Source organism: Ambystoma mexicanum, chromosome 6p (assembly GCF_040938575.1).
Source record: "Ambystoma mexicanum isolate Mex_15411 chromosome 6p, UKY_AmexF1_1, whole genome shotgun sequence".
In the NCBI taxonomy this organism is placed as follows: domain Eukaryota; kingdom Metazoa; phylum Chordata; class Amphibia; order Caudata; family Ambystomatidae; genus Ambystoma; species Ambystoma mexicanum.
This window is the reverse complement of record NC_090935.1, coordinates 1,442,580,041-1,442,604,032: the sequence shown is the minus strand read 5'-3', so window position 1 is coordinate 1,442,604,032 and position 23,992 is coordinate 1,442,580,041. Positions and strand designations below refer to the sequence as shown.

The following is a 23,992-nucleotide window of genomic DNA, read 5'->3' as shown; positions in this document are numbered from 1 at the left end:
CTTGCATTGATTAGCGCTACAGTTATGGTAGAAGTATTGTTTATCTCCTGGGGTTTGGTGTGGTTAGGTTTAGATTGGGCGTTTTGCATAAGGGGGTTTGTGAGAGACGTGGAGAAGGTTTTTTGTCATAGTCTCATGGTCTGGTCTTCCGCATTAGGTATGATTCTGGTCACTAGGTTGGTAATTGGAACTGGATTTAGGTTCATAAAGCCGAGGTAGTCTCGCTCGGAGTCTATTATTTCTGTCAGGAGGCTGACCGGGTGGTTGCAAGTTGACTGGCATATTTGTAGTTGAGCTTAGTTTAAGGATGGTTAGTATCAGTAGTAGGGGAAGGTGTAGGTGTCATGCTAGAGGGCTTAACTGGACTATCGCGAGGGGTACTGAGTGGGTGGTTATGCAGGCATAGCCTAACTTGTGGGGTAGGTAGGGCATAGGCCCTGCTATGTAATTGTATGTAAGTCTTAGTCTGGCCTGTTTGGCTTCGCTTATACACTGAGGTGAACTGCTATGTGCTATTCTAATAGGAGGTAGGCTGTTGCGGCGTAAGTAGTAAGTTGGGAGGGGTAAAGTGTGGTTCTGGCTGGCTAGTGCATAGGTTGTAGGTGGTCTCTGGATGGATATCAGGACAAGTTGCTATGCATGGGCGTAGGCTACTTGGGCTACTTGGTCCTAAGCAATGGCTACTTGGGCGTGGGCATGTGCGTAGGCTGCTCAGGCACAGTGCTCTGGGCGTAGACAGATGCTACTGAAGTGAGTGCTAAGGCTACACAGTTATGGACATTGCCTAAATGTGAGCAGGTCAAGCAGCTTCAGACATGGGTGTAGATGGCTCAAATGGAGCTACTCATGACATGCACCAGTACATAGGCATAGTCTAAGATGACATATTCTGGTTCAGCTATTCAAGCGAGGGACATACAGGGCTGCTTGGACCACTCCTACTAGTATGCATTTGTGGCGTAAGCTACTCATACCGTGCATAAATTATAGTCATAGACAAAAGGCAGATATGAGACATCAGGCACAGGTGGGGGTAACTCAACATATGCATAGGAGTAGGCCCCGGCTGCTTAGGCAGAGACCTAGGCTGCGCCAGAGTCAGTAAAGCAGTCGATCTTAAAGGAATGGTTTGGTCAAAAATGTTTATTGCCCCTAAGGGTCGGCCATGTGTTTTTAAGCCTAAGTCGCTCGATTTTAGAAAAATTTCCTATGGACCTTACCCGAGTTTTCGTCCGTGCAACGCACGCGAGAACAGGCACCAGGGAGCTGGCATTTTGTGATAATCCTTATCATTTCCCCCATCGCCCTGGCTGACCTGCTTTTGCGGCACTAAATCATATCCCCCGCCCCTGAGCCTGACATTATCAAAACATTCATATTCCCCGCCTCTCTACGTGACGTTACTGTGCTGCATAGGCAAACGCGCCCAGTCGTCTTCTACGCGACTTCACACAGAACCCGGAAACCAACACAGATCAGCTTACAACACAGCGCACCACAATTTGGAATATGAAACTGTACTTTAAAATCAAACAGCAACACGGTAAATTTGGTAAAGTACATTTATTTGACATTAAATGTTTATAGAATATTCTGCAATTGCCATATGAACTCCGAAAGTCATTTATTTTCTTTGATCTCTATCCGCAAATCCTTAAAATGTTATCGTGAGTCACGTGCTGTTCCTTTATGGTACACAGGGTGTTGGTTTTCGTTCAAAGAGGCACTTTTGTCGCACGTTGAACCGCAAGGCTGTTCCATCAAGTAGGCACTAGGCCAGCGTAAAGGCTGATATGTTGCTTCTAGCCTCTAGTACCGCGTAAGGGCATATGGGCCCTTGGCGATCGTCCCATAAGATCATCAGAATGGTGCAGTTGTTTACATTAAGCTGCAGCTGGCGGCTGAAGAAACCGTCTGCCAGTGTCTGAAACTGGTGACAGTGGCAAAATGGGAGTATATATACCTATTTTGAAAACCTAAAATTTATAATTAGTCTCATCAGCCGATCTTTATTAATATTATTCATTTTATTTATTACGGCCGAGCTGAAACTATTTGCTTTCAAGGATAGTGCAATGGAGTATGTTCGGCTCTAAAATCAATGCGAAAACTAACTAAATAAATCGAGGTTCGTACACAATGAGAAACGACTTTTTGTCTACATGCATGTGGAATTTGGACCTGCATGCCCATGTGCCCGCTACAAGGACGATCCCACGAACCTTTTCAAAGCTCTTCATTCATTCATTCATTTATTCATGCATCCATTCATTAATTCTTCATTCCGGTATAAAAGCGTCTAAAGAGTTACTTACATTATATTTGCAATTTCCATTGTGTCTCTGCGTAATGCAGTCCGTAACTCCCACTGTGCTCTTGACAACGATTTTTCGTATACTGAACTAACATGAAACGCGGTCTAGTTTAAGAATTTTCTGCCTTATCGTCTCAAACGTTATTGCACCCCCCAACCCCCCCTTCAAATGAAGTTCTTTCTGCATGGTCCCTGTCTCTCAAGGTCAAAAAACAATAGAACCTTATACTGCCAGTGCGAGTTGTGGGCCTCTTCAGGGCGCGAGCTGAAAATCAAAGCCGCTGACCTTCACAAGAAATTAGCATACATTCTTTCTTTGCAACATCCCGTAGTAAAGCCATCTGTGAGAACTTTAAGTTTCGAATCCATCTATGTAGTGCGCCTCAATGTGCAAATGCGAACTGGCTTCTCTCCCATCTGCAACGGCTCGCTTGGCGCGTTCTAAGGCCCCAATTTTGTCCTCGTTGTCTGCGAGCTTTGAAGCCCCAAAGAACCATAACTATTGAGACTTTTAATTTTTTGGGGAAGGTCAGGTGAAAGTATAAAGTACCCGAGCAGTTGATTTGAAAGTGAGATTTATTGTTTTTGTTTTATTATTTACAATACGCAAGCCTCCCCTCGGTTAACAGTGCCCACCATTTATAAGAGATTGCGAAAATTAGTTACATCAACAAAAATATATACATACACATATAGACAAGGTCAGCAATATGAGGTGAATAGAGAGAGAGAATTCAAAGATGACACCCAGGTAGTTCGGCACCCATGATGTTGAAGGTAGGGGTTATGGTTAGCATACTTTGTATGCACACTGTACAATAAAATTTATTTACAAAAAGACAATCGTATTACAATTATTTAAACCGGGATTTGTACTTCACAACCAGCTCTCCTTTGGGTGGACATGGCACAGTGGCAATGTTGGGTGGCAATGGATCAGTGCTCTGCACAGAAACGTTCAAAATTCCGTATCTGTGCTTCTCTAATACAGCAACAATAAGGCTTTTGACAAAGTCGAACTCCATTTCCTCATAGACTGGTTTGATCACCCATTGCTTACTTCTTTTTGAAAAGGCCTTAGTGTAGCGAGGCATCCTTACATTACCCTTAGTCCTAGATTGTTCACGGCCGAGATTCTCATTATGGGCCAAGACGGCAAGTAGAGTCCTATGTCTCATGCCCTGTATGCTGAAATGCAAGCGCTTTGGCCTGTACTTTAGGCACATATTGTGGAACACCTCCAAACCTCCTGTGTGACAGAATTCTGTCAGTCCCCTCAAATCTCTTGATAGTTTTATCGAAAACAATCTTCTCAATGGCTTTGTGTGTCGGTGAAGATGGATTCAACCACTTCTTCTTCCGTGCCTCCACTGGGGATAAAGGGTCATGTTCACATTGGTGGAAATGTAGGTTTTCTGACCAGCGGTGCACGTTGGTACAGTGGTGCATCAGTGACCGCCATTTTTCAAGTAGTATTTCCACTGACCCTTCACAAGTTTTGGAGCTCCACCAAAGATGGTTGCTGATAGACTGGGACCACTCTGAAATACTTTCCAAACCTTTTTTTTCCCCTGCAGCCGAGATTTTCTTATTGATTGATTTAGCAAGATGCCATACGTCAAATTGTTGTTTAATATGTGGGAACTGCTCTGTCATTGTCTTGGTCATTGTCTTGGCAATTGAAACGTGTCTGTCCGTGGCTATGAGGTCGATGTGCATTCCCCTCGATTGTAGATATTCCACTAATTTTATAAATCCTAGTTTCTCCATGGCCACTGAGGATGTACATTGTGTTACCTGCACGACCACCGAACTCACAATTTTCTTCCTATCAATGTCCTGAAAGTGGTAGGTGCAGTACTTGGCAGAAAAACCAGGGCTGTCACACTGTCCATCGCCGGCTAGCCTGAATCGTTTGCCTTCGAATTTACTTGCTAGAGACAATTGTTCAATTTTCCAAGCATCACTAATGGCCGGAAACAGATAATCATGTTGGTATTTGTAGTACTGCGTTTTTTAAATGAAATGGAGTCCCACAAACTGAAAGAAAGACTCTAACTTTCTAAAACTGGAGCCACTAAAAAGTGATGCAGCTGCACACAGTAGATTGCCTGCTGGCAGTTTCCCCAGCATCGGTTGTGCAGACCATGAGAACGTATGATGTAATCTACAGGCGGCATGTATTGTGACGTTACTGCCTTGTTTTTGACGAGTAACATGAATCAATGGCTTCCCACATACTTTCCCTCTGACGGAATGCCCACATTTCAGCATACTTATAATATCCATCAAACAACTGTCGAATACTATGTATTTGCCCTCTTTCATTAGACTCATCCTGCGTCAAAGATGTTTCGGCCTGTGACGTTGAGGACATATCACCACATTTGAAAGAAATATCGCTGCTATCAAGTTCTGATGCGTCGGTGAATGCTGCAGCTGGTTCATTCTCTGTCATTTCAACATCTGCTACCTCAACATTGATGGGAGAACACAACAATGTCGACAGCTTTTTTGGTGGCAATTTTTTGGCGGGTGTATATTGTGTGAATTGATCTGCGACTACTTCAGAGCTATCTTCAATACTTCCAGTATCATGTTGTTGCGGCGGTGCGGTCGTACTGTAGCAATGGTCCAATAAAACTTTGCTGGATTCTCCGGACACATTCATTTCATGTTCTGGCCATTGGACATGAGCATCCCGAGTCTCAACATGCCGCGTCTGAATTAATAGTTCCTCCATAGTGTAAATGGTCCTGCAAGCAACATCTCTCATTCGCTTCACTGTCTGTGTATGTATAGTTTGTAGACCCACGGGTAACTAGACAGATTGGAAAAGGGATGTTCAGTTTAAACACAAGATAAAGTATAGTACAATTGACTGGAAAAAAACATAGTTATGAACTGTTTATAACTAACCTTATTTTGGTTTCTTTTCTTTACAACTTTTTTGACTAGACCTTCAACATCTGCACGCTGTTGCTCTGATACGTATCCGCATGTCGCCCCTTCCTCTTGCGCTGCAACGACTATATTTTCTGTATCCGCATAGACAGCACGGAATGAGGCTCCGTCGACTCCCTGAAACATAGTATCTTCATTACTGTGTATCAAAATATTGTTAGCGTAAAACGCACGTGAGGACGAACCCACATGCACATCTCAATAACCAAACACCATTTAAACATTGTGTGGAACAATCAAACGACAAGTATTCGAGCTCTGATGACCTAGTTCGATGGAGATGTCAGTATCCATACCTCTGGCTCTACATGGACTGCCACGAATGATTGTATTGAAGAGGCGGCATCAGCAACTCCCTGAAACACAGTACTTGCGTTAGTATGGTTTTCAATATCGTAAAAGTAACACACACTTGGGGTCGACGGCTCGGGTACATATAAAGAGATAACCACAAATGTTGCATTGTCTAAAAGAATCAAGGAATATTTAAAAATGATCAGATTTAATCGACTTATTTCTCCGATTTCTTTACATCTGCATCATCTAAATGGGATCTTGTGATTGTAGTGGAAGCTCCATCATCTCCCTGAAACACAGTACTTGCGTTAATAGGGAAGAAAGTATAGCAAATGGAATCACGTTACATGATCACGCTAGATGGAGCTGTCAGTATCCATACCTCATGCTGCTGAAGAATATCTAGGGCTGTTGTCAATGTGGTGCGCACTTCCGAAAGCTGTTGCGCCGATTCGTATCCGCATGGTCCCGCTTCCACCGGAATTACTTGAATGTCAGGCTCCGCATCAAGTGCGTGGGTTGACGATTCAACAACAGCCTGAAACATAGTATTTGGATTAGTAAGGATTACAATATTGAAAACACAACACACGCTTGGGCTCGACTGCACAGGTACATATCAACGGCTAACCACAAATGAAACATGGTACAATCAAACGACAAGTGTTCCAGTCCTGATGATCACGGTCAGTTGAGCTGTCAGTATCCATACCTCGGGCTGCTGAAGAACATCTAGGGCTGTTGTCAATGTGGTGGACGCTTCAGCATCTCCCTGAAAGACAGTACTTGCATTAGTATGGATAACACTAATTATAACTGAAAACAAACACCAGGGGACGACAACTAAGGTGTATATTAATTGGAAAGCACTAACCAAACAATTGGTAAAATAATCACACGATACATAAAAACTATTACTTGACATGCATAAAACAAGTCTGTAGCGGAATAGCCAAGTATGATTACCTGATACGCGCTAGAAGTGGTTGATAACTGCGAGCACGTGACGGAAGTAGAATGTTCTTGCTTCAGATTCAAGGGATAGGCAAGAAGTTGTAAAGGTAAATTGTTTGATAATGAAATGCCAATATTTAAAATTGCCATGTAAGGAGACAGAATACTTGAGAAATGCGCAATATAGCCCAGTTCCCTATGTCCATATATAGATTTCGTTTGTGGGTTATGAAATCTAAAAAATAATATATTGATAAATGTCATTATTCAAAAAGCTATACACTCATCAATGTCAAAAGTATTACAAATTGGAAACAACACCTGAAATATCAATTAATCCATTCGGCTGCCTACACACTACCGCAAGGCCTAAAGCTAAAAACGGACACTTGACTCACCAGTGGGAATAGCGTTTGCGAGCAATTTTCGTGTCGATCGCCGTTTATTCTTCTTTGTTACCCAAGATGTGGTGTACATGTTCTAGGGAAAGTGCCGGCTGCAGATGCGGTATCAATCACCCCTCTTGTCCTCAAAGACTTGTTGGACTCTACTTTCCAGCTCATCCGGTGGATATCCACAATGTCTGACCCATTCTCTTATTCGATCAACAGTTTTCAGGAATACATGCATCGTAGTGCCTTCAGATTTAGCGTGGGTCTTCGAAGGGCAACCGCTAATCGAACAGGCAGGCATTGTTGAAAATTCTGAAAAGTAAATATCAAGATTATTATAAAACCTTGATGAATAAAAATGTCATAAAAAAGTAAATGAACCATACTATGCTCAATGCAAGGTTTGTTTTGGTCGCCGGAACTATACTAGTTCATCATGTGCGGCTTAGTATTTGCATAAGTTACAGCACCATCATTATCCTCAACACGGACCGTGTGAGGCAGGCTGCCCTGAAGTCTGGCAGCTCGGTGATGCATTGCGGTCATGGCTCGCCTTTCGAAATGTAGGCCACGCATCCCGAGTTTTCACAGCAGCAGCAGTTCTCCTCCTCGGTCGGCATTAGCTCGCACCGATTGCATGTGCACCAGGTGGAAACACCGTCCATGCGACTAGGTCCAGTGTCTTCATCCGTTGATTCGTCCTGCCAACTGCAGTCCGAAGCCCCATCGTTTTCGCGGGTTTCCCTTTCCAGTAGTTCCTCCTCGGTATACTCGGGCTTGTACATGTAGGGCATTATTGTAGCCATTGTGTGGTAAACAAACTAAAATAATTTATAGCGATGGTACTGGTATCTGTTCACACGGGCTACAAGCGGCGAAGGTAGCTGACCAGAGCACAGAAACGAGTTACAGAATACTCAAACTAACACAAAGAGTGGAATGGAATCGAAAATCTGCTGCTGTGTGTTGTCAAACGGTCTGTTTATACTTAATTGAGTAAAGAGGCATCCTGCATTTCCATGGCGACACGTCATTAGCTGAAGCGCAGCGAATGTTGACACGAGACGTGCTTTGGTGTTGTGAAATGGGCGGTACGCGTCTGCTGATGACAGGCTCAGGGGCGGGGGATATGATTTAGTGCCGCAAAAGCAGGTCAGCCAGGGCGATGGGGGAAATGATAGGATTATCACAAAATGGCAGCTCCCTGGTGCCTGTTTTCGTGTGCGTTTAATGGACGAAAGCTCGGGTAAGGTCCATAGGAAATTTTTCTAAAATCGAGCGACTTAGGCTTAAAAACACATGGCCGACCCGTAGGGGCAATAAACATTTTTGACCGAACCATTCCTTTAAAGTAGAGATATAGGCAGAGACAAGCCTACACCAGAATCTGTGAAAGCAGGCTATTTCAAGGTACAGACCTCAGTATAATGGGAGGGTATATGAGGCTGCTTTGTTATGGAGGTTAGTGTTGCAGATGGCGTTGTGGACCGCCTAATAGGTGTGGAAACATACAGTTCAGGCGGCATACGTTTGCATGGGTAGTCCAATGTAGATATGGGCTATTTAGATGCGGACACAGCTGACTATACACAGGCATGAGTAGGTAGGTAGTGGGATTGGGACAGCGCAGAGTGTAGCACAACAGTCTGTGATGAGGTGCCGGATGCCGTAGACGTTTCCAGCGGATCAGTGTCTGTAGCGGCAAGTACGTCACTAGGAGAGAGCGTTTGAGGCAGGGCATAGGCTTAGGGCAGCGCTACTGTGAGACTTGTATCCTGGTAGTGATGGGGCAATATGTCTGAGTACTGTAGTGGGCACGGTAGTTGGGAGTTCTGTACTCATTAAATATAGTATTATCAGCATGTAATGTGAGGTGAGCAGAATAGAGTACGGGTTTGCAAAAGTACATACAGTGGCAATGTACCAGCAGTGCCAGAGCGGAGATCGGTTGTTTCCGCGTTCACCGATGCCCTGCCACGGGCAGGCACAGACAGGCCTGGCCCTTATACGTGGCCCTTGTTGCGGCGGGTCTTGTTGCCGGCTCACGCCTTCTGGTCGAACCTGCAGCTGTAAGTCGAGTTGGCAGCCAATCAGGAGGCTGTGTTGCTGGATGTGTCTTCGGTTGCTTTGCAACCAGACGTAAAGAAAGCGGTGGCCATTTTCTTGGACGCACGCAGAACTTCGCACAAAAGATTTCAAATGTGGCAATGCTCAGGCCTACTTCTGCACACAACGGGTGCAATGGCTGGACATGGTGTTTCTTGTAGCAGCTGGGGCAGCGGGTACCTTAGTGAGGTGGGGCTGAGCTCAGGGAGCCTTCAGCCTTCGTCAATGTTGGGCTGACTGCTTCTCTGGAACTGCTGAGCGACGGGGAGGGCTCCGGCCCTCCACTGACGAGATGGTGGAAAGAGTGAAGAAGGGCACAGAAAAACCTGGCCCTTATACGCGGCCCTTGTTGCAGCTGGTCTTGTTGCCGGCTCACGCCTTCTGGTCGAGCCTGCAGCTGTAAGGCGAGTTGGCAGCCAATCGGGAGGCTACCCTGATCTAATCTAAACCGTACCGAAACTGAAGGGTCAGGGCGTTGGTCATTAGGTGGAAGGAGTTATCGAAGAAACTAAGCTTCAGAAACCCTTCTTGGATAGCGCCAGAATGGGGAAAAACGATGCTGATTGTCTGGAAAGGAAACCAACCTATGTGAGCCCTCTAGCAGAACAATTCTGCAACAACCTGACCCAGCTGACCCAACTGCCAGACCTCCACCTTTTTGTAGGTCAAGCCCTCTCGACCCTCTCGTGAAACTGTCCAAATAGCTTCTAAAAATGAAACTTATTTATTAGGCTTGGGGAGGAGGCTTCCTTCCACCGGCCAGTACAGAAAAGAGGGTGCACAATTCTGTCATTGACATATGCCTTGCATAAGTCACCTGACCTGATTTTTCTGGAAGGCTCCTTCTGAATGATGACCAGAATCGCCATCTTTCCTTTCTAGGTCTGGTGGTGGTTTTCCATGGTTCCATCCTGAAGTCTGAGCCAGTCCACGTGTGACCTCAGATTAGTATCACGCTCCAAGTTCTCTTCAATACCTCTCAAGTTCCAATTGTATACTATGAATGAGCACAACAGACATAGATGCCACAGAGAATCAGTCTGTTCCATGAAATTGTTACACTTGATATAGACCTTTTATAATAGTTATCATAATTGGTTATGTATAATAGTTGAAGGAAAAGGTTGGCTCGCCATATGCACAGAAAATATTACGCTCTTTGAAAACCATCAGTGACAAAAATGAAACGGCCATAAAAACAAATGTGCTCCCTTTTTTTTAATAGGTGTTTTTATGAAGCTTTTTCAATCGTGCACATGTGTATAAAAATACATACACAAGCATTTCTTGAACATATGATCATCAATATCATCCTGCTAATTAACAACCAGTATTAACTTCATAACTCTCCTAGGCCTAATCACTCGCAATCAACGCCCTGATTTGACTTTTTCCACACTGCGCCCTGAGCTCCTCTGTAATCTGTTTCAGTACAGGCAGCAGAAACCTACAATATTTCGATGTCTGTTTGATGTCCTTCCCAACCTTTCGGTTTGTTACAGCCGTGGCTATCTGCATAACCCCTAAGTATGTACAGCTCTAACTTTTGGTCATGTCGATGAGCCAGTCTGATTGTTAACGTGCCTCTCTGCTGAAACAGCTTAAGGATACTTATTATTTGGCTAATAGTAGGGCCAACCCAACAAACGTAGCATTTAGTTTGTTCTCCTTTTGTAAAGATACAGAGTAGACAACCCGTAGGGTTCACCGCAACTCCTCACTTCCCTTAGTTTCTCCCAGGGGCGTTGCTAGGGGGGGGCTAAGGGGGCTATAGCCCCTGATCTTTTGGCTGTAGCCCCGGATAGAATCTCAGGAGCTACAGCCAAAAGATTAGCTAGCCCCCAGTCCCAACAGTTCCGACATCAGCTTAGCCCCGGGTCCTTTCCAGACCTAGCCACTCCCCTGGTTTCTCCCCCACCTCCATCCAATATCTTCTGACTAGCCTGCATGTCCGAGCTAAGTCACCTGTTCGTCTCTGCACCCGAGGCATGCATCTGATTTAGAAAGGTCTATTATATATCATTTCTTGGGTGTATAATACATGCAAATTAAATGTTAAGAAGGTATCTGGCACAATCTGGGGCTCATCTAGATTTCTTGTGAGTTTGCAGATTTCTGGCCATCACTCTTCCTCAACTCTTCTTTTCGGTTCCCTTCCCACTTGCTAAAAGCTCTGCTTGTTTCATACTTTTTGCTATCCTGCAATTGCCTGTATAAGCTGGAGATAACTCTGACTGGTGCAGAACATGTAACTTTGTGTACCCTTTTTTAAATTCTCTTCTTGGGGGGGGGTGTAGGGTACTCGAATCAGTGCGTACGCATTATTACCTTGAGTCTGTGGTGCTCCAACCTTTCCTTGGCAGATACCACCTGCTCTTGGAGAATATCTAATGTCTTGAGCCCATTTGCAGACAGTATTTGCTCCCACTTCAGCGTGTCTCACCTTTGCAAGGCTTGCCTGACCTCTTGATAGTATCATAAGTGTTTATGCGTCCCCAAATGGGCAATTGTGGTGAACATGGATGAGTATCTCCTACCTTCTTTCTGAGATACTTCCATGGCCACGAGGTGCTTGCCACTGGGTTAATCCCAATGGCACTTCATGGTTCCCTCTCGCACCAATGTGTTCAGTGCAGTGGGGTCTGCATACGCCTGCTCGGTGGCTACATGTAGGTAATCAATATCTTCCATGAACCAATACCCTGCAAAATGTGCCCGTGCCCAATATTCCTTAAAATTTGGGATTGCCATCAGTCGCCTGGTTAGTATTTCCCATTTACCACACCAGACTCGCCAACTTCCTCTCCAACTCCTTAGAAAAATGTGTGTAGGAGTAATTGGGAGTGCCAGAAAGACATTCAGCATTGGACCCAAGTCTTGTGCACCAGGATCACCACACCTCTTGCGTAAATAGTTTGTTGCCTGGTAAGTACCCTCACTCAGCCCTACATTGTAGGGTGTTGTAAGTGTTATGAGGCTCATGTGTGCATGTTATTTCTCTTGCACAGTTTTGGCGCTGACGTGAATATTTGACGTTGAGCCTACTGGAATTCATTTTAAGAGGTCAGTTTTGGGGGATTTACATGGGTCTTAGCACAATATTTGTCTTTTGGGGCATTTGCCTGGTATCCTTTACTGCATGGCTGGCTTAACTTTGTGAGGCACTGAATTTTCCATATTCGTTTGAGGCGCACGTTGAATTAGGTTTGGTGCCTTGCAAGGTGGGTGCTCGCCCCCTATCTTTCTCCATTTTATTTCTCTTGGTTCTTAAACATTGATTTCATACCAGATCCTCGACAAATGCACTTGGATTTACTTTCCATGGGTTTTCTTTTCCAGAGATTTGCTCAATGTGAATGTTGTGGGTTTGTAGCTAAATGGATCGATGCAGATTAGTCTTGTAGCTGATTTTAGTGTTTAGTGTTGATGCATTTAGAAGATTTCGAATGGTAGCCTGTTTTAAGATTTGTAGGGACAACCATCCATTGAGCCTCGATGGTATAGGAGGACAGACTTCATGATTTACGAGGGTAGCCTGTCTATTACATAAGAAATATTAAGATAGCCTGTTTATGGCACTCAGAAGATGTACTAGGATACCTTGCATTTTGCACTTAGCCTTGGTATTGCACCTAGAAGTTCCATGATGTAAGCCTGTCTATTGCACTTAGACTTATGAGGGCCACCTGGCTACATACAGACAATCTTATCGCACAGCTACATCCAAGAGACAGCTTCACCTGAGCCTCAAGATACATATTCACGCACCACTAGGTGGACATCTGACGCAGGTACAGCAACGCACCCGCATGCATCTGAATGCAGTGACGACCTACGCCAAAAATTCAGTCCAGCTGTACACCTAATGATTTGCCTACATACAGCGGGCCAAACCACGCAGCACAACATCCGTCAGTAGAATGCAGTGATGACATGCAACGAAAAAATCCAGCCTAGCTGGTCACATAACGAGTCCTTTGCACTTGCACACACTCCTGACCACCTCAGCACCCATCCACATGCCTCACCTTCATAGGTTGCTTACTGGAACTCGGCCAGCCCACTTAATGCCTTATGTTGGCCAAATGTACACACTCATTCTAAGCCTTCTCGTACCTTGGACTTCAGACCCCCAGGGGGGGAATCCCACTACAAGCACATTGAAGCCATATTAATGGTATAAAAGCGCTATAAACTACTACTACTGAGGTTGCAAACACGAATTCTCAAACAGATGCAATCATTTAACGTTTTTACTGGTTTTACTGCATTTAAATTTATTTTAATGGTATATTTGATTTGTTTTAGGTTGTTGAATCTTGTCGCATTTCCAAATTCTGCTGCTTAATGTACACAAATGTGTTGTTAACACTAAAGGAAAATGTAGTCTCTCAATTACATTCTACTTAAATGTATCCTTTCAGAATCTTTTCAGTGGTAGAAGTTAAAGCGTCTGATAACCAGCTAAACTGATTTTCCTTTTTCTTCATTACTCTCTTTACAGTTTTCCTGAAAATATTGCACCGGATGCAGAAGATGTGGAGCCAAAGCCAATGATCATTGGCACTAACAATGTTTTTGAAGTCGGGTGCTGTATCCTTTGCATTAAATATTCTGATCAGTGTGCGGCTATCTGACCTTGGTTATGGTTGCTTTATGGCCGAGAATTGTACTCCAAATAACAAAATGCTATATGCAATCCAGTTGGTGTGAGGCTCATTGAGTAACAATCGTTTAAATACCATAGAATGGATTTTGTTAGTGGCTTATTTGTAGGGTTTTTAAATAATGTGCTGGATGCTGTTAAAGCATGATTTATAAAACGAGATTTGAAACCATGTTGCTCCAAAAGGTCCAGTAGTATAGCTCCGTTTTGTAATGCCTTTTTATAAATCACCACTTAAATCCCTAATCTGTTCCAGGCTGAAAAGGTATGGTAGACCATTTTCCAAATTCCTCTTAATCTGAATCATATGTATGTCTGAGTAGGTCTTAAAACTAAGTTTCCAGGGGGATAATCAATCATTTATTCTTACCAAGGCAGCAGGGAAACCAGCCCTTCTCCCCTCCACCCCATCCCCTCTCTGTCTTTGTGACTTCTGATCAGATTCCTGAAGACCATTGTTCACCTTGAGTGACGGATCCAGTAAGAGGACTTCTTTTGCATAGGGCCTTCCTCTAATACCTACGCTGCCTTTGGGGAATGATCCCACAAAACACACATTAACTAAACGGTTGCAAGGGCTAAAACTGCAAGGAAGCCTCTAAAGTCGAGAGAGCTATTTAACACTTTTAGCAATGGCGATGGACTGATTCCTGCAATTCTTTTCTTTTGGGGCGAAGTCTAGAGTTATTGTTTGATTTACATATGTGCCTTCCCAACCCTGACATGAAGAAACACTCTAATTTTATTATGTAGGTGGACTACATTGACCCCTATCACGTCCATTCTCCATTTGCCATGCCCACATTCATGAATCTCTGCAAGGAACACCTCATCTTAACGCACACACTTCCTATGACACAAGCTCATACAAATCTGCATAAACGGAACATCTGTACATACCACCATCACCCATGATCGGAAATGATTGCCCGAGGTAATTAACATGTAGATGACCATCAATTTCTGTATGTTAAGGATTTTAAAGAGGCGTCACACTCCAGACCAGGACTCTTGATACAGACCAAGGATGCAGCACACAATTAAAACACTTTAAATTTACGAATTTGGATTCAGCTTTGAGAAGGCAGCCAATCCGTCTCACCCCCTCCCCCCTTAACTTACACCCCGTGTCAGAATGGAACATGAACCAGGCCAGTGTGTGATGATGAAATATTTTATTTATTTTTAATTATGAATAAGAATCAAACACATTGAATATAGGGCAGCAATCACCAGTGTCGTGATAATTGCACTGTAAAATGATAGAACACACTTAGTTTGACCTTTTAACATGAAATACCCAATGCACAATTGAATAAAAGCAAGATTACTTTTTGAGTATTATTTTCAGATAGCACCACAGTTAGTATTTCCCCCTGCAATACTCCCTCAAACCCCTGTTAACCAAATTATGTGTGGGTAGATGGAAGTAGCGAGGCTTCAGGTATACAAAGCAACAATCGGAATAAAAACCCTTGAAATTGAGCAAAATAGCACTCATAATTACTAAATAGTTATTTTACATGTGCGGTTGAATGAATAAGGCAAAAATGAGTGTGGCTGTATCAAAGAAGTGAGAACACTAGCAAGCTACAAGGCAATATACTAATAACTGGCATACAGTTCAGAAAATAGACGTGGATAAATTGCATTTGCTTAGTTTCACAGGTTCAAAATAGCAAAACGGCGTGGAAAATGGGTTAAACAGACAAAATCGGAATGCTGTTTTGATGCTGTTTTGATGCTAAGGTACAACACGTCACAGATATAATATGAAAGTGGAAGGGTGACACTGGATGGATGACAGTATGGGTTTCTTAAAGGGAAAGAAAAAATCGTTTTTTTTTTTTAAAATAAAAGCAGTTGCACAGAGAAAATCGGGTTTAAAAGAAACATTACAAGTTTTACTGACACTATATTTTAGTGGCTAGAAAAGAGGAACTCCGCCCGCGGTAAAGGTTAATTTGGAATTTTAACCCCTACAAGCCGTGTGTCTCTTTGTATGGGAATTCATTAATTCCAAATGGTACTAAGGATTTATACAACGGACTGAAATGATTTGGAAAGAATGGCGCCAACACATGGAGATGACTATTGATTTTCCTAAGGACAGGATACACAGAGGAGTCTGACAATTTTAAGGATTTTTCTAGGACAGTTATAGGATTTCTATGCAATTGGACATAATACAAGGTAACAAAGCAAGGGATGCAGTTGTTGGTTACTGGGGAAGGGAAATACTTACAACATGCACTTGAATGGGGTAGTTTGGACAGCAAACCGGGTTTCTGAGCAGCGAGGCAAGATCTGGTCGGCAGGCTCTCCTAGAAGCGGACAGCTGGGCCTAATCTGGTCACTGGAGACAGCGATAGTGCATCAGCTGGCAAGCAGGTAGCGGGGCAAAAGCCGGTCTGGTCCATAAACTTCCAAAGAGGGTACCACAGCCTTTCCCCCTTTCTCCCTGAATTATTGGGATTTGAGTAGGGTTTTAATTCTGGATCTGTCATTCTGCCAGGATAGGGTCAGCTAGCCTGGCTTCTGGAATCTGGACTCTTGCAAGTTGAATGTGGAATATCTGGATCTCTGGATGTTGATTTATGAATACTGGATTTTCTTGAATGTCTGTCTGTCTGTCTTTCTGGAATCTGTGTGTGTCCTGAGCTTTGAATGTCTCCACCTTTTTATAGGCCGGATGACATCAGAGTATTTGTACTATGTGGGCTGAACTAAGCTAGACATACCTCCTAAATTGGATCGGTTGGGCTGTAATGTTGCCTCCTCCCTGTAAGCTGATTGGACTGAAGGCGGTGACTCCGTTTTTAGAGTGGGTGTTTTATGATATGCTTTTTTTTCACCAAGTTACTTTTGCCAAAAAAGTTATCACACAAAACACTTATATTCACACATGTCATCAGGAAAATTAGATGGGCAGACTCCATATTTTACAAGAAACATGCTGATCCAACTCCCAAGACGATGCCGTTTAGTCATTCTGGCAATCTTTCGCCATTTCCATGGAAAGCATCACTAGAATTCAAAATTGATGCCATCAGCAAGGATGTTAACCTCCTGAGACAAGATGTTAGGGCATTGACGGAACACACAGGAGTGCTAGAAAAAGAGGTGAATGCTAACAAGAGAAATTGCACTGCTAACGTCAAAGAAGTCTCCATGCTGCAACAACAGGTGCGCAATCCGTAGAGCAGGGCGAAAGAAGCGGAAGGACGGGCACGCACAAATTATGTGCGCATTGTGGGGCTCCCGGAAGGAGAGGAGGGTCCGGACCCGACAAATTTTTATCAAAAATGTTGTTACAAGAGATGGGTGCTGGGTTACTCACTCGGAGGTTCACAGTGGAAAGAGCGCACAGAGCCCTGATGAAAAAACTGCCCCCGGGTACACCTCAATGGCCGATTATTGCCAAAATATTGAACTATAAGGATAGGGAGAAGATCCTAGTGCACGACTGTAAGGGTGGGACGGTAAGCAGAGCATTGGCAACCATCACAGCGTACCCGGATTACACTTTCCTGGTATAGAGGCAAAGGCTGAGCTATGTTTCGATTAAGAGGAGGTTACGCGAGGCTAACCTCAAATGCATGTTGCTGTATCCCGCGAAATTGAAGGTCTTGCATCAAGCCAGAGCGCCTTTCTTCGAGACTCCGAAGGATGTGACTAAATGGATGGACACAATGAACTTCCCGTCGGAGGCAGAGGTCCAAATGAAGAGCGGAAAGGATAAGTGAGCCTGTATTGTTTCAATAATAATGTACTCTCAAACAGTGCAGATGCTACTGTGTAATGATTAGCCTAATACCACTGAAGTTGGGACAGAAGCATTGTCCATAATAAGAGGGTAATGGATATAATGTTTACCAGGACGTTTCAGTATTCAAATAATTGTTGGCAAAATGCAGGAGACACGGGTGTTACTCTGTTGTAAGCAGCTCTAAGAATCAGGCTGTCACCCCCAGTAGTTAGTTTAGTTAGGATACTGGTAGTGCAGTATCCTCCTGCTGCGCCCTGAGTACCGGCAGTTGACAGAGAAAGGGACGAGATGCGGGGATGCCTGAGATCCAGAGTTTGAGCTGGGCAAAAAGTTGGGGAAGAGGGAGGGGCGGAGTTGGGTAACTAAAGGGGGGGTGGCCTACATGGATGCACGGAGGAAGGAAGGGAGGAGTGTGAAGGATGAGAGGGAATCTAAAACGGTTGATGAAATATGGTTGATCTTAGAATTGCGACCTGGAATTTAAGAGGGTTGAACAGCTACATAAAGAGAAATCGGGTTATGACCTATCTTAAACGCCAAAAGATAGATATAGCGCTCTTACAAGAGACACACCTGACCAAACATAAACTGGACACGCTAGCTAACACGAAAATGGGGTGGTACAACAGTAGGGTCTTCGTACTCGGCGTTGGCTAGAGGGGTCTTGATTTGGGTTGCTTCGAAAGGCCAGCTCAAGGTCCTTCAGACCGTGGTAGACCAAGATGGCAGGTTGGCCGTTATTAGGGGATTGATTGAAAGTAAGGAAATATGTGTCATAAATACATATGCCCCGAATCAGGACATTCCTACTTATTTTAAATCGTTATATTCCAAGATTAGCCCACATAGAGACTGTGTTGCTATGGGGAGGAGATTTTAATTGTAAATTGGACCCGACAAAAGATAGGTCGGATAATAAATTCTCCTGCCCAACGGCGCTGTTGCGCACACTAAAACTAGTGGATATGTGGCGAACAATGTATCCACGAGACCTGGTATATTTCGCATTACACCGCCCTGCAGAATCTGTATATGAGGCTAGACTATGTATTTGTTGGAGAGGAGGCACTGGATGAGTTCACACAAGCCGAAAAAAAAAAAGGGTCCTGTCGGATCATCCCCCTCTGGTTACCATGTGATATGATATTTTATTTATATAGCGCCTATACACAAATGTGTTTCAAAGTGCTTCAAGGCATGGGAGGGTACAAGGGAAAATACAATGACATTCTTACAGGCCATGAACAGTAAGGATGTGAAATTAACTATCGTATTCGGTCTGACGACATTTCAGATCATGCAAGAGCTAAGACATAGATAAGGAAGGGATGGGGGAGAGTGGGAAGGAAATGGAAACGGACGGGTGACTACCGTACTAGGCCTGACGACCTTTCTGGTAGAGCCGGAGAAAAATAAAAGGTGAGGGAGAGGCGGCCAGAAAGGGAGGGGAGGAACAAAACGAGTGACTATCTTACTAGGCCTGATGACATTTCAGATGGTGCTGCAGGGAGGGGGGACACGTAAGGGGAAGGTGGGAGGAGACAGACGACGTTGCTATCATACAAGGTCCAGGGACAAATCTGATAGAGTAAGTGCATAGAAGAAAGTAAGGGGAGGAGGGGAGGAGATACGAAAAGGGAGAGGAGGAGAGAGTAAGCTGTCAAAAAGAGTGGAGAAGCAAGAGGGGAGAGCGAATGCAATTGCAGAAGTCAGTAGTAACACATAATGTTGCAAGCCAGGATACAAGATGAAGATGGGAACAGCATGATTCAGGGCCACCATGAGTACAAGATGCAAAGGAAGTCCAGCATGAGAGTTGAGAAAGGGCAACGTTTGATAAGTTCAGGAAGTGTTGATTTAATATTATGAGGCAGAGTCTGTAGTTGGCTGCGTTGCAGGATTACTGCACAGCAAAAGTTCCGAGATGTTTGGGTAGACAGAGAGGGATTGGTTGTTGACATTAACACTGCCGAGGGGTTTGCATTAAGTTAAATATGAATGTTTATTTGTTTACTGGCTGCCAGTTTTGTATGTTAGGAGCGGAGGGGGAGACTTGCATGTCAGTAGTCATAGTTTTATTAACAATTGCTTAGTCAATGGGGGGGCGCTGTTGCGCACGAGAGAAAATGGCGGCTCTCGTGTGAGCTCCGGCTAGACCCAGGGCCGCAAAGCCAGAAAAGATCATTTGCAAGCACCGGTTATCTGCGATTTTTGCAGAGAACGGGTAACAATATCTTCAGACTGCCCACACAAAATTTCAGGCTGATCGGTGCGGGGATTCCAGAGATAGAGGCCTGTATGATCTGCGGCGGCCCGGGAGTCGGCGACCGGCAGGAGGAGAGAGGAGCCCCGCCCCGTGGCGGCGGGTGCGGCGGCATCGGGCCGCTCCTGCCATCCATCCAGTGGGAGAAAGCCGCGGCTGCCCCAGACATCGTGGACCGCCCGCTGGCCCCCCTGCCGCCTTCTTCGCTTGAGAGGCCCGGACGGGTGACGGCCTGCTCTAAGATCGGACCGCATTTGAGGAGGTAGGCCCTTCCTGCTCCCAGCGTGTAAATCCGCTCACGCCTCACAACCAGCGAGCCACCCAGCTATCCCCGGCGGGCTTGGGGACTGCAGGACAGGCGGTTAAAAAACTCAGCTTATTAAGAGCTTGGAGCTTTGCATATCGGCGGGCCGCGGGAGGGCCTCCCTGCACCGCCTGCGCAGGCCTCGATCCCCAGGAGCTGTTGACCATCTGCGCGCCGAAACTAGCGCTCCATTCGTCCATATATGACAGAACCGGGAGAAACATCTAACCCTTCTAATAAATCTGCGGCGGGGCACTGATTCTACCGCCGCGGGCACCGGGGTGCCGGTAGCGGCGAGAAGATATAGCGCAGAGCGAATTGTGGTGGAACTAACACAGCCTTCCCATTGAGCGCCTGGATAACCCACATCTCCCATTCCGGAGATGATGCCCAAGAACTTTGGCCCGAAGAAAGGCAGAGGAACCATCGACAAATACACGACTGCAATGCAGAGGGAAACGGAGCCCGAGACGGACCCGGAAACTCCGGTGCATGAGAAGCAGGCACCCCCGGCTACAATGAAGGACCCCCAGGCCGTTTTTCAGGCGATGCAACAGGGCTTTGCTACACTTGCGGACAAGTTGGATGGGATCACGGCAAGTGTCGCCAACATTAAAACGCAACTTGACAAGACAACCACTCGCGTGGCAGAGACGGAATCTAGGATATCTAGCACTGAGGACGCTTTAGAGGCCCTGAAAACCACGGTATCCACAATGGCTATTGAACTTGGAACGGTGAAGTCCAAATGTGAAGATTTGGAGGCAAGATCCCGGAGAAACAACATCCACGTTATTGGCATTCCAGAAGGGGCCATGAAAGGATCAATGGAGAAGGCAGTAGGCGACCTCCTCCGCACACTATTCGGTGATCCCGGATGGTCACCGATGTTCATAGTCGAGAGGGCGCACAGATTACTGGCCCCGAAACCAAAACCCAGGGCGTACCCCAGGCCCAACATAAACAGGAGCTCAAATGGGGAAGCAAATGTTATCGGCATCTTTCCAGACTTTACCCTGGTGGACCAACAGGAAAGGAAGCTATTCACAGGAGTCAAGAAAATGCTACGCGAACGGCAAGTTCAATACGCAATGCTCTACCCCGCCAGGCTCAAAATCCAGCATCAAAACAAGTCATATTTTTTCACATTTCCCGAAGAAGCCGCAAACTTTATAGAAATGCATATTCCTCCAAACATGGGACAGACTTAAAGTTTATTTAAATATTTTTAAATATTCTCACCCCGTTCTTGAAGTGAAAAGAAACAGCAACGCCAGAGGCTTCCACCCTGGAGGCCCGCATCTGGGATGCTAAAGTAGAATGTACATGTTTAATCTGCAATGGAAACACCATCCCAGAAGTCATTAGGATGTGCGAGAGCAACGTGCGTAAACCGGACACGATACCTATAAGTAAAGCTGGCTTGGGCTCTGGAGACGCCGCAGCCCCCCCCCCTGTAGCAGGTGCTTGAAAGGATGTTGGGTGGGGAGGGATGGATATCTAATGGCACAGTTGAAGTTTGGGGAACTGTGAGGGTGGGGGGAGGGCCTTACACGGGAGTTACGGAGTTTTGTTATAAAAGAAAAAGCACACAGATGTCAGACATGTCGACATTCCATCTCACAATGGCAGATTATAAGGGGCCACATGGCTGTGAACACCCCATTGACAATGGCTAGCTTAGACAAAGGCAATATTAATATGCTTAGCTGGAATGTAAGGGGTCTGGGATCTAGGATTAAGAGGAGGAAGATACTGGCCTACCTCAATAGGCATGCTGCCAGGGTGGTCTTCCAACAGGAAACGCACTCTGGTCCGCGACAAGGAGGACAACTGATGCCGAATTGGGGCTCACATCAGTATTTCACGACATACTCCAGCCGGGCGAGAGGGGTAGCAATTCTGATTCACAAAACACTGTCCTTTGAATGTATTGATGTTGAGTGTGACCCGGGGGGAGATATGTCATGCTTCATGGCAATCTATATGATAAAGAATTTGTCTTTCTGAACTTGTATGGTCCGAATAATTCACCAACCAGACTTCTATGCCTCAGTGTTTGAAAAATTGGCAAGATACCCGACAGCCCGGGTGATATGTGGCGGGGACTTTAACACAATATTAGATGTACATCTTGATCGCACATCTACGCAAGTTAGAACACTGACTAAAGCAGCGCAAGCAATACACCTACATATGGCGGCTCTACGACTACGCCTGGAGGACATTGAATCCTATCAGTAGGGGATACACCTATTACTCCACAGTCCATGACATGCACTCCAGGATAGATTTATGGCTAATAGATGGAGACAGCATGGCATGGGTCACAGACTCCCATATACACCCAAGAACATACTCGGACCACTCACCGATACAGCTGACACTAAGAATCCCTGGTCGGGTCATCTCCAGACCACCTTGGAGATTCAAGCCTGCGGCCTTGAAAGACCTGGTTTATAACGACTCGATGAAACAATATATACAGGACTACTTCGATAACAATGAACACTCTGTCTCGACCCAGTCTATTCTATGGCAGGCATTCAAAGTCTGCATCAGAGTTTACTCGATATCCGTGGAGGGTGGAATCCTCAGACATTAGGAATAGGTTAATTAGACTAGAATCTCAAATATCATCCCTGCAATCACAGTACGCATCCTCCCCCGTCACCCCAGCTCAGCTCTGAATTAAAGACCAAATTAGACGAATACACCGAGACCGCAGAACAAGAGGTCAGATACTTTGATCGACCAGCTGCAGCCCGTAGATATGGGGAAGGGGAACGCCCGGGGAAATTATTAGCAAGAACAGTACGTGTAGAGAATGGCCCCACAACCATACCCTGCATACAGATGCCTGATGGCACGGTATCCACTGACCAAGACAAACTGAAGGAGACCTTCTATGCTTATTATAAAGACATATACTCCCCGCAAAGCACTGTAACAGATGCAGAGATTGAGAGCTTCCTAGCCCAGATACCCACAACCCTTCTAGCGGATACCACTAGGGAATCACTGGAGGCACCCATCACCGAACCTGAAATACTTGATGCAATAAAAGCTCTCCCTAACGGGAAAGCGCCGGGTTCGGACGGGCTAAGTGCTGAGTTCTATAAAGAGTTTAGTAGCGAACTAGTTCCCAGGCTCCACGCTGTATGGATGGAAGCAGTGGACACAGGAGAACTCCCCGAAACCACCAGGGAAGCTATAATTACACTCCTGCTGAAATCAGGGAAGCCCCCTGGGGACGGTGGGTCATACCGACCTCTATCCCTAATAAACACAGATGCCAAGGTCCTGGCCAAAATAATAGCAACAAGGCTTACACCACTGATGCCATATATGATACATGAAGATCAGGCTGGGTTTATATTGGGCAGATCTACGGCAACGAATATAAGGAGATGCCACCAAATCATTGCCACGATACCCCCAGAAACCCAAGCAATAGCGGTCTCCTTAGACATGCGGAAAGCATTCGACACTGTCTCATGGCCATTCCTGTTCGGGGTGTTACGAAACTATGGATTTGGCCCAAACTTCATAAAGTGGATCCAAATTCTTTACACGCGGCCATACGCTAAAATCAGAATTAATGGGTCTTTCACGGACATACTTGAACTACTGGGGGGCACCAGGCAGGGCTGCCCACTCTCCCCGCTACTGTTCGCCCTGGTTATTGAACCCCCTTGCGGGCATACTTAGATTCTGTTATAGCACATTCGGGATATGGCTTGAAGGTAAACCACATATTATAACGCTTTATGCGGATGATATTTTATTATACCTGAAGAACCCAGACCGCACATTGGGCAAGGTGCTAGCTGCAGTGAAAGAGTTTGGCGAATATTCAGGTCTTCGCCTAAATCCCAATAAGTCGGAGATATTCCCGCTCACAGATGCCACCATGCAGCCCCAAAACCTCCACGGCCTCATATGGAGCCCATTACACATTGT

General features: G+C 45.3%; 1 protein-coding gene across 3 annotated transcripts in view; it reads left to right on the top strand.

Annotated features, from left to right (window-relative positions):
• The window catches only part of DCTN6 (dynactin subunit 6), a 428,454-nt gene that overhangs the window by 230,693 nt on the left and 173,769 nt on the right, over positions 1-23,992 (top strand). For all 3 annotated transcript variants that reach the window (XM_069626176.1, XM_069626175.1, XM_069626174.1), the window contains one exon: positions 13,532-13,620. In XM_069626176.1, the coding sequence (XP_069482277.1) occupies positions 13,532-13,620 (89 nt within the window). The remainder of the gene's footprint in view (positions 1-13,531; positions 13,621-23,992) is intronic.